The 14,061-nt window shown below is 34.5% G+C and overlaps 3 protein-coding genes across 4 annotated transcripts; 1 reads left to right on the top strand and 2 right to left on the bottom strand.

The window, feature by feature from the left end:
• The first annotated feature begins 892 nt into the window (after window positions 1-892).
• LOC21404132 (scarecrow-like protein 9) lies at window positions 893-4,289 on the top strand. Of its 2 annotated transcripts, XM_024175456.1 has the most exons (4): window positions 893-974; window positions 1,252-3,744; window positions 3,851-3,927; window positions 4,030-4,289. In XM_024175456.1, exon 2 carries the CDS (start codon window positions 1,370-1,372, stop codon window positions 3,653-3,655), a length of 2,286 nt encoding a protein of 761 aa, XP_024031224.1. In that variant the 5' UTR covers window positions 893-974; window positions 1,252-1,369; the 3' UTR covers window positions 3,656-3,744; window positions 3,851-3,927; window positions 4,030-4,289. The 2 variants fall into 2 exon arrangements, with proteins under 2 accessions (XP_024031224.1, XP_010111448.2); XM_010113146.2 differs by having other exon boundaries at window positions 3,851-4,289.
• Window positions 4,290-7,721: 3,432 nt separating this feature from the next.
• Window positions 7,722-9,386, bottom strand: LOC21404131 (UPF0161 protein At3g09310). The gene is made up of 4 exons (XM_010113145.2): window positions 8,963-9,386; window positions 8,821-8,880; window positions 8,581-8,721; window positions 7,722-7,957 (listed from the first exon to the last, which is right to left on the bottom strand). Exons 1-4 carry the CDS (start codon window positions 9,174-9,176, stop codon window positions 7,899-7,901), a joined length of 474 nt encoding a protein of 157 aa, XP_010111447.1. The 5' UTR covers window positions 9,177-9,386; the 3' UTR covers window positions 7,722-7,898.
• Window positions 9,387-10,197: 811 nt separating this feature from the next.
• Window positions 10,198-13,110, bottom strand: LOC21404130 (uncharacterized protein At5g02240). Its single transcript, XM_010113144.2, has 7 exons — window positions 12,672-13,110; window positions 11,723-11,994; window positions 11,323-11,359; window positions 11,130-11,227; window positions 10,915-10,976; window positions 10,631-10,754; window positions 10,198-10,504 (listed from the first exon to the last, which is right to left on the bottom strand). Exons 1-7 carry the CDS (start codon window positions 12,928-12,930, stop codon window positions 10,385-10,387), a joined length of 972 nt encoding a protein of 323 aa, XP_010111446.1. The 5' UTR covers window positions 12,931-13,110; the 3' UTR covers window positions 10,198-10,384.
• Window positions 13,111-14,061: the final 951 nt, after the last annotated feature.

Below are 14,061 nucleotides of genomic sequence, written 5' to 3'. Positions count from 1 at the left end.
TGGAAACTCATTCTAATGTGCCCTCCCCTTCTCCTTTTTTTTTTTTTTTTTTTTTTTTTGAGATTCTCTCTCTCACTTAAGTTCAAAAAACAAAATAGTAAAGTGTGAGGGACCAAATTCCCATTTGGTCCGCACTCTAATTGTCGTCTTACGTTTTTCACCGTTAATTTAAAAAATTGACGTTTAATTTATGAATTTAAAATTATAATTTAAATTATTTTTAATTTATATGTGTTTTTTTAAAAAAATTATTATAACGAATCACGAATTATAATTCAAATCATAATACGAATATACCAACCAAATGCATATAAAGACAAGTGTCAATCTTGCATCAAAGGACCGAGGCTATTTTGGTCAATTCAGCCAGCGAGAGAACGCGGGGTGTGGTCCAGTCCCTATCATCATGGTCCGGCGACACACAACCTCAAAACGTCAAGGAAAAAAAATGAAAATTTAGGGCCCATTTAGTTCATTGATTCGAGTTAAAATGTGACTTTATGTGAGAGTTTTTTACTATAGCAAAAAAATTAGATGTGACTGTTTCAGAGAATTTTTTACTGTAACAAAATTTAAATTCTAAGGTCTCGTTCATTTCACTGATTCACGTTTTGTTATAATAAAAAGCTCTTAAAAATAGTCGCATTTAACTTTTTTATTACAGTAAAAAGTTCTCATATAAAATTATATCTCAATTTAAATTAAAAACTCGATGTGATTTTCAATAAAGCAGAACACGTGGCGAAAAGTAATAGGTCAAATAGGAATTGGACCACGGTACAATAATTTAGACGGAGACAAGAGCTTTGAAGTGACATCAACGGCTATGATTTAGTCTACTCAACTTGAAGAAAATGAAGACGACTGACATTAGTTTTTAATCATGATATCAGTTCTTTAACTCTCTCTGTCATTTTCTCTTTCTTCTTCTTCTTCTTTCTTTAATCAGAGCTTTGGGATTGAGCTTCTGTAAGGTAAGAGTTTAATCTTTTAAGTTATCTTTGTTATTATTTTTTTTTACTCTTATGATGGATATTTATATATGTATATATATATATATATTCTTTGTTCGTATTGAAAATGAAAGATACTGCTGTTTTTTTTTTTTTTTTTTTCATTTTTGCTCTCTTTATTTGAAATTTCACTCTGTTTAGATTGTACTTGAATTGGAAGTTTTGGTATTTTGTTTTGTTGATGCAAAAATGTTGGGTTTCATATGTGTGGTTTTTCATTTTTTGTGATAATTTTTAGGGTTTGGAACCGAGACTGAGCTTGTTTTTGAAGAAGAAAAAGGTTGAAGTTTTTGAATTTGGAGGACTTTCAATTTGGGGATTTTGTTGGATTTTTTTTTTTTTTTTTTGCTAAGTAGATGACAATGGATCCGCGTCTTAGGGGATTTTCTAGCTCCATCAATGGAGTTCATACGGGAAACCAACCTCTTTCGGTTCTTCCGAATCCGAATGTTATGGCCGTGCCCCGATTCGATATCATTGGGAATAATAGTCACAATGGCTTTTTGGATCCTAGCCATAGTAGATTTCATTACCCTTCAACTGATCTGACCCCAATTGATAGTGGAAATTCGATTTCGGGTGCGAGCCATGAGGAATTTTCCCCTGAAGACTGTGACTTTTCGGACACGGTGTTGAAGTACATAAGCCAGATTCTCATGGAGGAGGACATGGGGGATAAAACTTGTGTGCTTCAAGAGTCTTTAGATCTTCAGGCTGCTGAAAAGCCGTTCTACGAAGTTCTTGGGAAGAAGTATCCGCCTTCCCCAGAACAGAACTATGGTTACATATTTAACAATGGTGATAGCCCAGATGAAAATTTCGCTGGAAATTGCACCAATTACACCACTAGTAGTTACAATAGTCGTGAATATTTGGGTGATAATACCATGAGTCAAAATCTAAGTGAATACACCTCTCAATTACAATATCTTCCTGTTTATGGAATTTCCCAATCATCTTACTGCTCTTCAAATAGTGGATTTAGCAGCGTGGATGGGTTTTTGGATTCTCCTAGTAGTATTATTCAGGTCCCTGATTTGAGTAGTGAGAGTCAATCCGTGTGGCAGTTTCAGAAGGGGGTTGAGGAGGCTAGTAGGTTTCTTCCCGCTAGAACTGAGTTGTTTGTCAATCTAGACACGAATGGATTGTCTTCTCTGGATCCGAAGGGTGGGGCTCCTACTGAGGTTTCAGTCAAGGTGGAGAAAAAGGATAATGGGGAATTTTCACCCGGAGGCTCTAGGGGGAGGAAGAACCCTTATAGGGAGGAAGAAGATGTCGAAGAGGAGAGGAGTAGCAAGCTAGCGGCTGTTTACATTGAATCCACTTTGCGATCAAAGATGTTTGATCTTGTGCTGCTTTGTGGTAATGGGGATGGTAAGTGTCATTTGTCATCTTTCCGCGAGACCTTGAGGAACGGACTTAGCAAAAGTATGCAAGAAAATGGTCAATTAAAAGGATCAAATGGAAGAGGAAAGGGTCGTGGTAAGAAACTTGGTGGGAAGAAGCAGGTAGTCGATTTGAGAACTCTGTTGATCCAATGTGCGCAAGCGGTTGCAGCTGATGATCATAGGACTGCAAATGAACTGCTAAAGCAGGTTAGGCAGCACTCCTCACCTTTTGGTGATGGAAATCAACGATTGGCTAGTTGCTTTGCGGATGGCCTCGAGGCACGCTTGGCTGGTACAGGTAGCCAGATTTACAAAGGCCTTGTTAGCAAAAAAACATGTGCTGCTGATATGTTGAAAGCTTACCGTCTTTACCTTGCTGCCTGCCCATTCAGGAAGATGTCTAATTTTCCATCAAATAAGACAATAATGCAGATATCATCAAAAGCAACAAGGGTTCATGTCATAGACTTCGGTATCCTTTATGGATTTCAGTGGCCCACCTTTATTCAACGCCTCTCAATGAGAGACGGTGGACCGCCAGAGCTTCGGATTACTGGAATAGAATTTCCCCAACCTGGCTTTCGACCAGCGGAGCGAGTTGAGGAAACTGGACGCCGCTTAGCAACTTATGCGGAGACTTTCAAAGTGCCATTCAAGTACAACGCAATTGCAAAGAAGTGGGAAACCATTACAGTTGAGGAACTCAAGATTGACAAGGACGAAGTCGTCGTAGTTAATTGTTTGTATCGGGGAAAGAACCTGCTCGATGAGAGTGTGTCGGTGGAAAGCGGAAGGAATATGGTTCTTAATTTAATAAGGAAAATTAATCCTGATATCTTCATCCATGGGATTGTTAATGGAGCTTACAATGCACCCTTCTTTGTCACCCGGTTTCGGGAAGCATTGTTTCACTTCTCAGCAATATTCGACATGCTCGAAACTATTGTACCTCGTGGGGAACCAGAACGGATGCTGATTGAGAAAGAGATCTTTGGCAGGGAGGCTTTAAATGTCATAGCTTGTGAGGGCTGGCCAAGAGTGGAAAGACCAGAGACATACAAACAATGGCAAATCCGCATCATGAGGTCCGGGTTTGTACAAATCCCTTTTGGAAGGGATATTGTGAAGAGGGTATCTGAGAGAGTAAGGTCAACTTACCATAGGGACTTTATAATCGATGAAGATGGCGGGTGGTTGGTTCAGGGATGGAAAGGGCGAATCATCTTCGCCCTTTCTTCGTGGAAACCTGCCTAAGATATTCATATTTGGAAGGCTCGGCGAGTGCTCTGGGTCTGCCTCCAAGGTTCAGCATTCGAAAGGAGAGTTACAATTGAGGATCAAAGGTAATTCCTCTTCATTTCTAGTTTTTCATAATTATTTCACTTTTTAATTCTTCTTTATTCCTTTGTGTTCTGCATTTTACAATTTGATTATAACCTAACCTGGCAGGCTAGTGTTGTAGCTGTTTTTGATGGTTTCACGAGATCTGCCTTTTTGGTCCTGCTGAGATAATGCCACTGTAAAAGGTGCTTAGTCCTTCACTTACATAACCATGTAACAATTTGTTTTACACGTCTTGTATTTTTAATAAGAAGCTGCTTCATCTTTTGGTCAAATGGGGTAATCAGCAAACAAAAAAGAAAAAAGGTTCTGCTTGTACATGAAGTCATAAACCAACCCTTTTCAGCTCAATAAAGCAGAGAAGAAGATGCGTACGAGTTCTTATGAGTTGCTCTCTCTCTCTCTCTCTCTCCTTTGTAGTTTCTTCTTGCTTTGCTCTTTATTGGGCAGTTTCATTCACATGTTTTATGAAATGGATGTTGAAGAATCAGATGCTTTCAAGGCATTTAATCAATCTATAATACTTATATTGGAACTTTTTGTTTAATTAAATTTATTGAAAGGTTTAGTACTCATAAAGTAAGAATAAACAAGTCCTTGAGCGACCATTTTGCTCACAAAAGTAAGAATAAAATTATCTGAAAAAGTGAATGAATTTTCTTGCAATCTCGATCAAAGTGTTGGCCCACAAGAATTCTAGAGACGTCTGGAGTTGGATTGGAATTAAGAGTTGTGGTATGAAGATGTCTTGGATCGAGGTTGACTGCACTAGATAAAATTTAAATGATATTTTTTGATTCCGCAAAGAAAAGTTAGCCATAAAATATTAGGACCAGTCATTTGGAGTTTAAGTGAAAGTGCCTCTTTTGCGTGGTGGGGGAATTTAGGACCACTTTACTCACTCCTCGTTGATGTGACTTTAGTCGTTTGTTGTTTAGGACTTTAGGTATGAGGAATTCTTTATCAATAAAATATTAGTTTGGAATTTTATATGCTAATTGACTTGCCTCTTTCCTAATTAAAGATTCGTTTAGGAGAATTTCTTTGGTAAGATTTAAAAAAAAACTTTTGTAAAATTTAAAAAAAAAAAAAAAAAAAAAAAAAAAAAAAAAAAACCTGCAACTCTAAAAAGTGGGTCATATTTTCTTGTATGATTACCTTAATGGTCATATTTTGATAGAAATTTTCATTTTTAATCCTCATCTGCATGGGAAACTCTCTTGACACACTTGAGTCAGAAATTTTCATTTTTAATCCTGTAATGAGCTAATTAATCTTAGCCTATTATTATATAATACTGTGTGTATTAATTATTTATGGGATTAATTTTAAAAATACCCCTTGAACAGTGTACCATGTGTCAAATTGCCCCCTTATCTTTAAAACATGCATTCTCACCCCCTCATCTACAGAAAAGTGGCGAAAAACTGCTCTCGTGTTAACATCAGTCTACACACTAACTAAACACTAGTTCAGACCTTTATTTTCTGATGTGATGTTTTATTTCATGTTTAAACTTTACACTTCCGACCACTAAATAGGTCTAAAAAATAGATTCAAAACTTTTAGTTCAAAACCACATAATTCGAACCCGTGAATCGAGCGTGGGTGCTAAACCTTATCTGGAGTTATTTTTTAAACTTCTTCCCAGTTAGGCCAAAAAAGAATTAAGAAAAAAATGAAAAGTTCCACATTAACGTTATATCTATATGAGTAACTTTTTAACTTAATTGCTGCTTACTCATACCTCATGTGCTTAAAGTCCCACATTGAGCATACTATATTGGTAGAAACATTGAACATACGATTAATGAAATGAGAATCTTGGTCATTCATTTATACAAAATGTTTTATTAAGTAAAATTTTTTAAGAACAATGAATTCAGGATAAAAGAGAGGAAAAACGATGACCAGTCTTATATCCACATTATCCACTGCTGAATTAACAACTGGAGTTAGCAACTCATGAATTGTGTTCACGGACGCATTAATAGTCTTGGTACTTGGATGTTCATTTCTCCAAATCTACACGTTTTTAAAAATTTGTATGTTTAGAAAATACATAAAAAAGAGAATTATCTAAAATTCACCCACGTGACTGGATTTCTAACAAACGGGGTAACATGTGGAATTTTTTTTTTTTTTTTTTTTTAATAGATCTGGTAGCATACTATCTAAAAATAAATATCAGGTGTCAAATTTGAACTAAAATATAATTCAAGTTATTTATCCCTAATTAGCAAAAATAACCTGAGTACATGTTAAATCTTTTATTTTGGTACACTTATCTCTCAACCAATTATAATTTATATGTGGTGTATGTGCGGGTGTTTAAAAAAATGTTCAGTGACTAATGGTTGCTTTCATGGATACCAAAAACTATGAGCCGAACTGTGGTTTTAGATTGTGCGTGGACGTTTGGTTTATAGATTCAGAACTATAATTTAGAATCATTCTCATTTTACGTGTGTTTTTTATGAGAGAAAAATACTGTAGAAAATCATAAATCGTGATTTAAAATTAGGAACAAATACATAAAACAAACGTCAAAGAATAAAATGACTTGGTCCTTCAGAGACTTTTTGTGGAGAAATTGTAGCTAATAGTCTAATTTTGAGATAGAAGATATATCTCGAAGCTGTTGTTACTAGATTGAAAATTCAAAGGAATAATTTAGCACATAAATAACAATTTTAGCATTTGAGAAATAAAATCACTCTCTAATGCGGATGCGATGTTATTCATGGTATAAATTTGGCATATAATATACAGCATAATATATGTCAAATTTTGTCATTTCATTGTTATTGGTGTTTAATTAATTTAACCATTACAACATTAACATTTTCAAATAATTTTAAAACTTAATGGCATATTTGGTACACCGTATAAACACTCCGTATTCTATTATTTAATAATAATACAATGTTTGGTGATATTTATATATTGTACAATTTAATACGAGATTCAAAATTAATACAATACGAAAGGTGATATCCAACATGAAAAAATAAAAAACTATGTACTAGACCGTATTATGTAATTTAACATAAAATATCATATTAAAAACATTTAAAATATTTCACAAACAAGGCTTGGGATTGGGTTTTGGGACCGACGTAGGGGTCAAGTTTCAGTACCGGAGTGATGTTGAGTTTATATTTTTTAAAAAATTACATTTTGACCCCTAGACTTTTTAAAAATTATATTTGACCTCTAAACTTTTAAAAAATTATGTTTTGACCCCTCAATTTTTTGAAAATTATATTTTTAATCCCTTAACTTTTTTAAAATTATAATTTTGCACCTTGATTTTTAAAAAAATACAACTTGACCCCTTTTTAAAAAAATTTTTGCAAAAAGACTCATATATGGCAACTCTATTTTCTCCTTTGCTTCCTCTAAATGTTGGGTTCGGATCGAGATTAGAGTCGAATTAAGTTATAATTAAGCCTAAATTTTACCTTATTACAAACTAATACATAAATAGATTACAATAGTAAAAATAATATAATGTTTAATAATACCACAAACCAAACACCTTATTATATAAAAATTATACAATGCAATACAATATTATACAATACAATATAATATAATACGGTGCACCGTATTATATAAAGTTGTAAAAGTTTATGACAAAAGATAGATTTAGTAATTGAAATAACATGGAGCACAAATTAAAATAACATATCAAACATGCTATTTTTACACTTTTTGATGCTGAATATGACTTTGGCTTCATCACTTGCATAGGAGATAATAAACTTAAACTCATAATACATAAGAAGTTCAAAATCTCATCAAAGAGATGTGACTACCCTGGGTAATAAAGCTGTAAACCTATTCTCTGTCTATTAAGCAAACTATAGTCATCTTACAATGAAAACGAAAGAGATAATCATTTGTGCACATTTGGAAGTTGTTAAGACCATCAATTTTATTGTTCATCCAAAAAAAGCCTTCTCGTAAGTGGCAACTTATGAAAAGCTAAAAATGCAATATAAAACATAACATGTGTGAATTTATGTACATCAATATTTATATCAGACAATTACACAGCTTTAAAAACAAATAAAAGGAATGTACAAACTAGCACTACAACCTCAATTTTGACTGTACTATTTGTTTTGTCAATAAGGAAATTGAAGTAGAGCTATTCTTCAGGTAAACTCGTCTCACCAAACCATCGTGGAGGATCAAATCCAGACCCACCTGACCAAAAGACAAAACAAAAAATTCTCATCATACAAGATTGATGACGTGTTTACTTATTCGAATTTTTAATTTAAATTAAAATGTAAATTTATGTAAAAAAAACTTATTATAAATGTGACTGTTTTTAAGAGTTTTTTACTGTACAAAAACTTAAATCGGTAAAATAAACGAACCTGAATTTTTTCATTTAAAACAAAACTAAACCCAAAAAAAAAAAAAAAGTTAATATCACAAATGATCCCAAAACTGTCCCAAATTTATGTTTCGTTCACTTCGCGAATTTGAGTTTTCAATTCGAGCTAAGATGTTACATTTTGTGAAAACTTTTCACTGTAGCATAAAAAGTTAGATGTGACATTTTCTGAGAGCTTTTCACTATAAAAACTTAGAACTAAAAACTCGAATCGGTAAAATAAATGAGTTCTTAAACTATCAGTTTATTTCCATTTTAATTTTTCTTGTCAGTTGGATGTTAAAAACAATACGAAACATAAATAAATTTTTTAGTTACTTTTCCTAAAGATCACATACATATTCTGTATTTCGCAAAACTGAAACAAAATGATAGATTAGGATGAGTAGGATTAACCCAAAAAAGAAAAAAATAAATAAATAATTACCAAGGGGATTACAACGACAGAGACGCCAAGTAGTCAAAATGGTGCCCTTAACAACTCCATATTTCTTGTAAGCTTCCATGGAATACTCACTACACGTTGGAACGTAACGACAACTCTTGGGCAACAGCGGTGAGATTTCTCCTGAAAATTTCCCAATTCAAAATACCCACAATTTTTTTATTTTTCGATTATCCAAATAACAATTTATTGCTTAAAAAAATTGAAATAATAAAGGCTTACCTTTGTAGAATTTTAGAATTGACAAAGCAGCTCTAACGCCCAAATTGTCCACTTCCTGGTCTAATTAGAGGCAAAAATTGTGTTTAAGTTATTGAAATTTAACACTTAATTGAAAACATTTTTAGAGAGAGAGAGAGAGAACCTTGTGGTTTGTCTAGGTCGGAATTTGAGCCCTCGTTATGTCCATTGACGACGACTAAACGACGACGTAGAGGGAGGGCGTTGAATAATGAAGGTGTAAGCTTTTGGCTATGGCGGAAGCTGAGGGAGCTGGAGAAGTTAGGGCTTGGGTTTTGAGATTGGGACTTGGCCACCACTACCACTGTCACAGCTTTATGGCAAACGAAAACCGCCATTTTTCTGCTCTCCTCTGAGTCTCTTTCTGACTTTGTGTGTTTCGTTGAAGATATGGAATAGGAGTTTTAAGGAAAATAAAAATATGACGTTTTTGGTTTGTTGGAATTTTTCACGTTATTTTGATCCCGATATTTAGGTTTTTTTTTATTTTTTTATTTTTTTCAGCCCCGATATCTAGTTTTAGTTTTGCATTTTTCTCGAATTATCCATTTTCAGACATAATCTCACCTCAGGATAGCACGTGAAGATTTTTAAGAGAGAGAAAAAAAATAGTATATTATTAAAACAAATGGTTTTGAAAAAGAAATATGAAAAGAGAAAAGAAGTAGGTCTGAAAAAAAAAAAGATTGTGTTGCCCGTCTAAATCTTGTGTTTTTTTTTTTTTTTTCCCATTTTCGAATAGCTTTTTAGATTTGTTTGTTTTTTAACCATTTTATCTCTTACAATACTCATGTGCCATTTTTTTTATGGAAAATCTTACTCATTTTTAAAAGTCGACAGTTTATAGCTAGACTACACTTCAACATCAAAATGAGGACAATGCATATTCTTAAGGGCCTTCCATTTTAGAATTCAAATGAAATTGCGCTTCTTTTTCTATTGTTATATTCATTTCCAGCTACAGAAGAGGAACATACCAAGATACGAAATATTCTGAATTTGCAACCTTAGTGACTGATGTTATTATTGTTGATGTCCAAATAGCAGTTTATTGCGCAAGAAGTAAAGCTTTTAACTGTTCTAAGACGTTCAAAAAGACAACAGAATGGTAGGCTTTGAGACTATTGTAAGACCTTTAAAAGTTGAAATCAGGGAAGCAAAATGACGCTGAAGACCAATTAGATATTAAGGAACAAAGATTTAAAGGCTGCTTGCAAAAGTGGGTTTTTTTAAAATATATATATATTAGTGAGTAATATATGCTTAAGACAGAATTGTTTTCTTTTCCTTTTATGATTTTAGAGCATCATAGTAATATTCATATATGGATCTTATGAATAATCATCGTGGGCGTATGGCTTACGAGTATAATCCCTCAGAATACCATAAACGACAATCGAATCCACAGGTTATCATCAGCTTTAACAATGTGTGTACAGGCATGAAGAATAGCCAATATTACTCTCCGAAAAGTAAATAAAAATGTTCCGAGTGCAACTAAGACGGACATCATAGAACTTACTACACCAGCATCATCAGAGTGAGATTAAAAACGAGTGTTGATTTGGGAAAATAAGGCCTTGAAATCCTTTGTAGGTGTACCAGCTCCCTCGGGCTTCGATGCCAGATCAAAGGCCTTAAACTTGGCCTCCTCAAACTGCAGTGCCTGGTTAAAAGCAAAAGGCACAAAGTAAAGCTACTTAGTAAAGGTAACCGAAAATCAATGTTGTTTTGGGATAAGCAGAGAAAAGAGTCGGGGAAACACCGATTGCAAAGCCCGTAAAAGCAATACCTGAATGCAGACTTCTGCAACATCAGCCCTGGTAACGGTTCTCGTTTCCGTCTTGAGAAGCTCGTCATCCTTCCCCACAAGCAGTTCCCGGGCGCCACCTTCCTTGTCTTGCAAGCCTCCAGCCCTAAATCAGTAAGAGAAATACACTCTAAGTCAAATTAACAGTACAAATAGTAAAAGACCAATAACCAGTACGATATATTTGTACAACGAAAGAATTCCATTTTCGCTTTTCTATTCTCTTGTATTGTTCTTAATTCCAGGAAAAAAATTTGTTGTTCTACCTTATAATTGTGTATGGAACACCAGAGTCGGCCAGATACTGCTCAGCTTTCCTCTTCCAAATCTATGAAACAGTAAAGATTGATTGCGGTGTTTCAGCAATCAGAATATTCATCAAGCAAAAGGTATATAAACTAAGAGTGTAAAATATGTTTAAACTAATTGACACAATCACACGGAGGGGTTAACTTAAGAGTAACTATAGGAGAGTACTGACCAATATATTTCCATTTCCTAAGCTGTTCAAGGGATGATTAGGATCTGTTCCACCCATAGAGCCAATTAACACAATTTGCTTAACTCCTGCAGCCTTGGCTGCTCATCAACAACCAACGGAATCAGAACCTACTAACCAAAACAAGAAATAGATCAAACAATCGCAATACGCAAAGCTGGAATGGAATTCTTACCAGCATCTATCTGAATCTTCTGACCAATCCAATCAACCTAGAATGCAATAAAGCAAATACCAAATCAATCCAAGTAAAAAAAAAAAAAATGACATTATTCAAGAAAAACAGTGGCAGAGATAATACTATTGGATTAAGCACTTATATTGGGCGTAAATTTGTGGTTTAGAAATTGGTCTATTTCTGATTTATTTTCATTATTTTATCTTTATGTAGTGCTTTGTTCTATTGTCTCTAGAAATAGAAGTAGTGGTTCTATTTTCAATCGGACCTTGATTATTGTCTATTGAAATTATTCAGAATTCCCCATCAATCGTTCTTCTTCTTATCTTTCCATTTCTCTCTCTCACCTCTCTCCTCAACATCTGGAATCAAACAGCTTTGGAATCAGAAACTATACCTGCTCAGGATATGCACCCTCATCGAAGTAGAACTCAGGCCGCCCGCCTTGGGTTGGATCAAACCCTGTTTTCATCTTTGGCACGGCGCTCGTCAAGATTATAAGAGCATCGATACCTTGAATCGCTGGAGCAATACTGTTGGCATCCCTTATGTCTCCGACGTAAAGATCGTCCGCTCCTCCCAATTTCTCCTTGCTCTCATCCGTCCTAACCAGACCTCTAGCAACATACTGGCCCGACCTCTCCTTCAACTTCTTATAAACTATTTGACCTGCCAAAATTCGACCAATTCCATATTGATCACAGACAGATCTCTAAACACAGACTAATAGAATGCTGGAAATCTCTAATTGAAATACAACAATAGCAGCAAAAAGCTCAGAGAAATGGGGCAAAAAAAATTATTCAACTAAGATTCTTCAAAGAATCAAGGAAATCTTCAGTTGATACAAGTGAATTTTGTGTTTTCCATATAACATTATAACTTGAAGATTTCGTGTAAGAGCCATTCAGGAGTGTGATTCTACCAATTAAATCAAATTGCTGTTTTTACAATTTCAGGCCTCAAAATAAGGCTTTCTTTATTAATTAATCTTTACTGTATAAAACCACAGAAAGTTTAGCAGGAAAGAAAAAAATAATCTTTACTACATAAAAATAATTGTTCACGGAAAAACAGTAAATTTTTGAAGGAAATAATTAGAAAAACAACAAAGTGCTTCCTCCAACATCTTTTTTTTTTAATTATTTTGTTGCTGAAAATAAAAAATCAATATACAAAGCTTGGACCAGCGTTTAGCAGCTGAAATATCATTTTCACAATCATCAAAACCTGAGCACGTTTCCTTCAACACCTAAGAAACTCATCTGAAAAAGAAACAGAAAGAAGCAAAAACAAAACCATAGATCTTCCTATTTTCTCGAGAAACAAACAGAAAAAAAAAATACCAGTCCTGCCACCAGCTCCAGTAACGAGAACAGTAGCCAAATCCGCCATTGCCGCCGAAACAGAGAGAGAATTCCCAAATCGTTTCGATTTCTTTGCTTTTAACGAAGAAGAAATACAACTAAGAGAAACAGAGAAGTAGTTGGAAGGTTCTGGAAGTGCAATTGAGGATTTCAACGAACTGCATTTACGGCATTCACTCACGGAAGTGACTGAGACCAACAACGACGGGACACGTGGAAGCGTTGCCATCAACCACATGCAATTACGATTTAATGCACTCGGATGCACCGGATTTCCATGCAACCGTCGGTGACTGACGAAAATTGGTGCTTGCCGGAGGAAGCTTTTACCTTTTGCTGTTTCTAATCTGAAATCCCCTTCTTCTTCTTCTTCTTCTTCTTCTTAGTAGCGGTTAAGGGAGTTTTTCTATGCCTATTTTGAAATTTTATCTTATCCTCCGTTTTCACGACAGTTTCCTCGTCTCCGAGCTTCTCCTGTGTCGTTTTCCTGGTGGGACCTACTGCTTTGTATACAGCACACTTTTTTGTAAGGAGACGTTTAGTTCGTGATTATAATCACGAAATTAAAATTATTTTTTATTTATGTGTATTTTTTGTAGTAATCAAGAAAAATCTCATAATTTTAATAATATAATTTATGTATTCAAGTCAAGGATTTTCCTGGAAAATTATTATACTATGTACATTTTGTGATTGAAGGATTTAGGGAATTAACATCTGCATTCCTAAATTCTGTAGCAGATTTCACGTTAAGTTCACATTTTTCCGATCAAGTAAATTCGATCGATAAATTCTCACCGTACTTTAAAACGGAAGAATTTCCAGTATAGATACAGTTAGAGAATCTTAATTTTAAGAATCTCCCAGCACAGTACAACCTAGCATCCAGAACCCGTATACAGGAGAAAATAACTGTCAGTATGATTTTGGACAGTTTTAATGAGTAAGTTAAGGGAATGGACAAAAGTACAAGGTGTAGGTTAGTGTGTGTGATTTGATGAGATGTGATGAGAGAGGTGAATAGGACTAATGATTAGTTTTTTTTCTCTTTTTTTCTCTTCACTTGGCCGGCCATCCTTAGGAAGTTATATCCAAAAATTTTGGTTATATGTTGAGTATGTTAGAAGGCTACAAGTTAAGGTGATGGGATGGTAGTGGTTGAAGGGGAATTAATGGCAATTTTGGCTTCTCCTTTTTCCTTCCATAACCGGCCAAGATTGGGGGAAATTGAACCAAAATTTGGTTGATTGAGAGAGTTGATGTGGTGTTAAAAAAATAATTTCTAAGTGCCTATAAAAGGAACCACCATAGGATAAGCCTCATTTTTTTTCCCTAGCTTTTCTCTCCCCCTCAAAATCCGGCCATACCA

The sequence above is a fragment of the Morus notabilis genome, unplaced genomic scaffold (genome assembly GCF_000414095.1).
Source record: "Morus notabilis unplaced genomic scaffold, ASM41409v2 Scaffold256, whole genome shotgun sequence".
In the NCBI taxonomy this organism is placed as follows: domain Eukaryota; kingdom Viridiplantae; phylum Streptophyta; class Magnoliopsida; order Rosales; family Moraceae; genus Morus; species Morus notabilis.
Note: the sequence above shows the minus strand (reverse complement) of the source record. Positions and strands in the feature narration are given on the sequence as shown.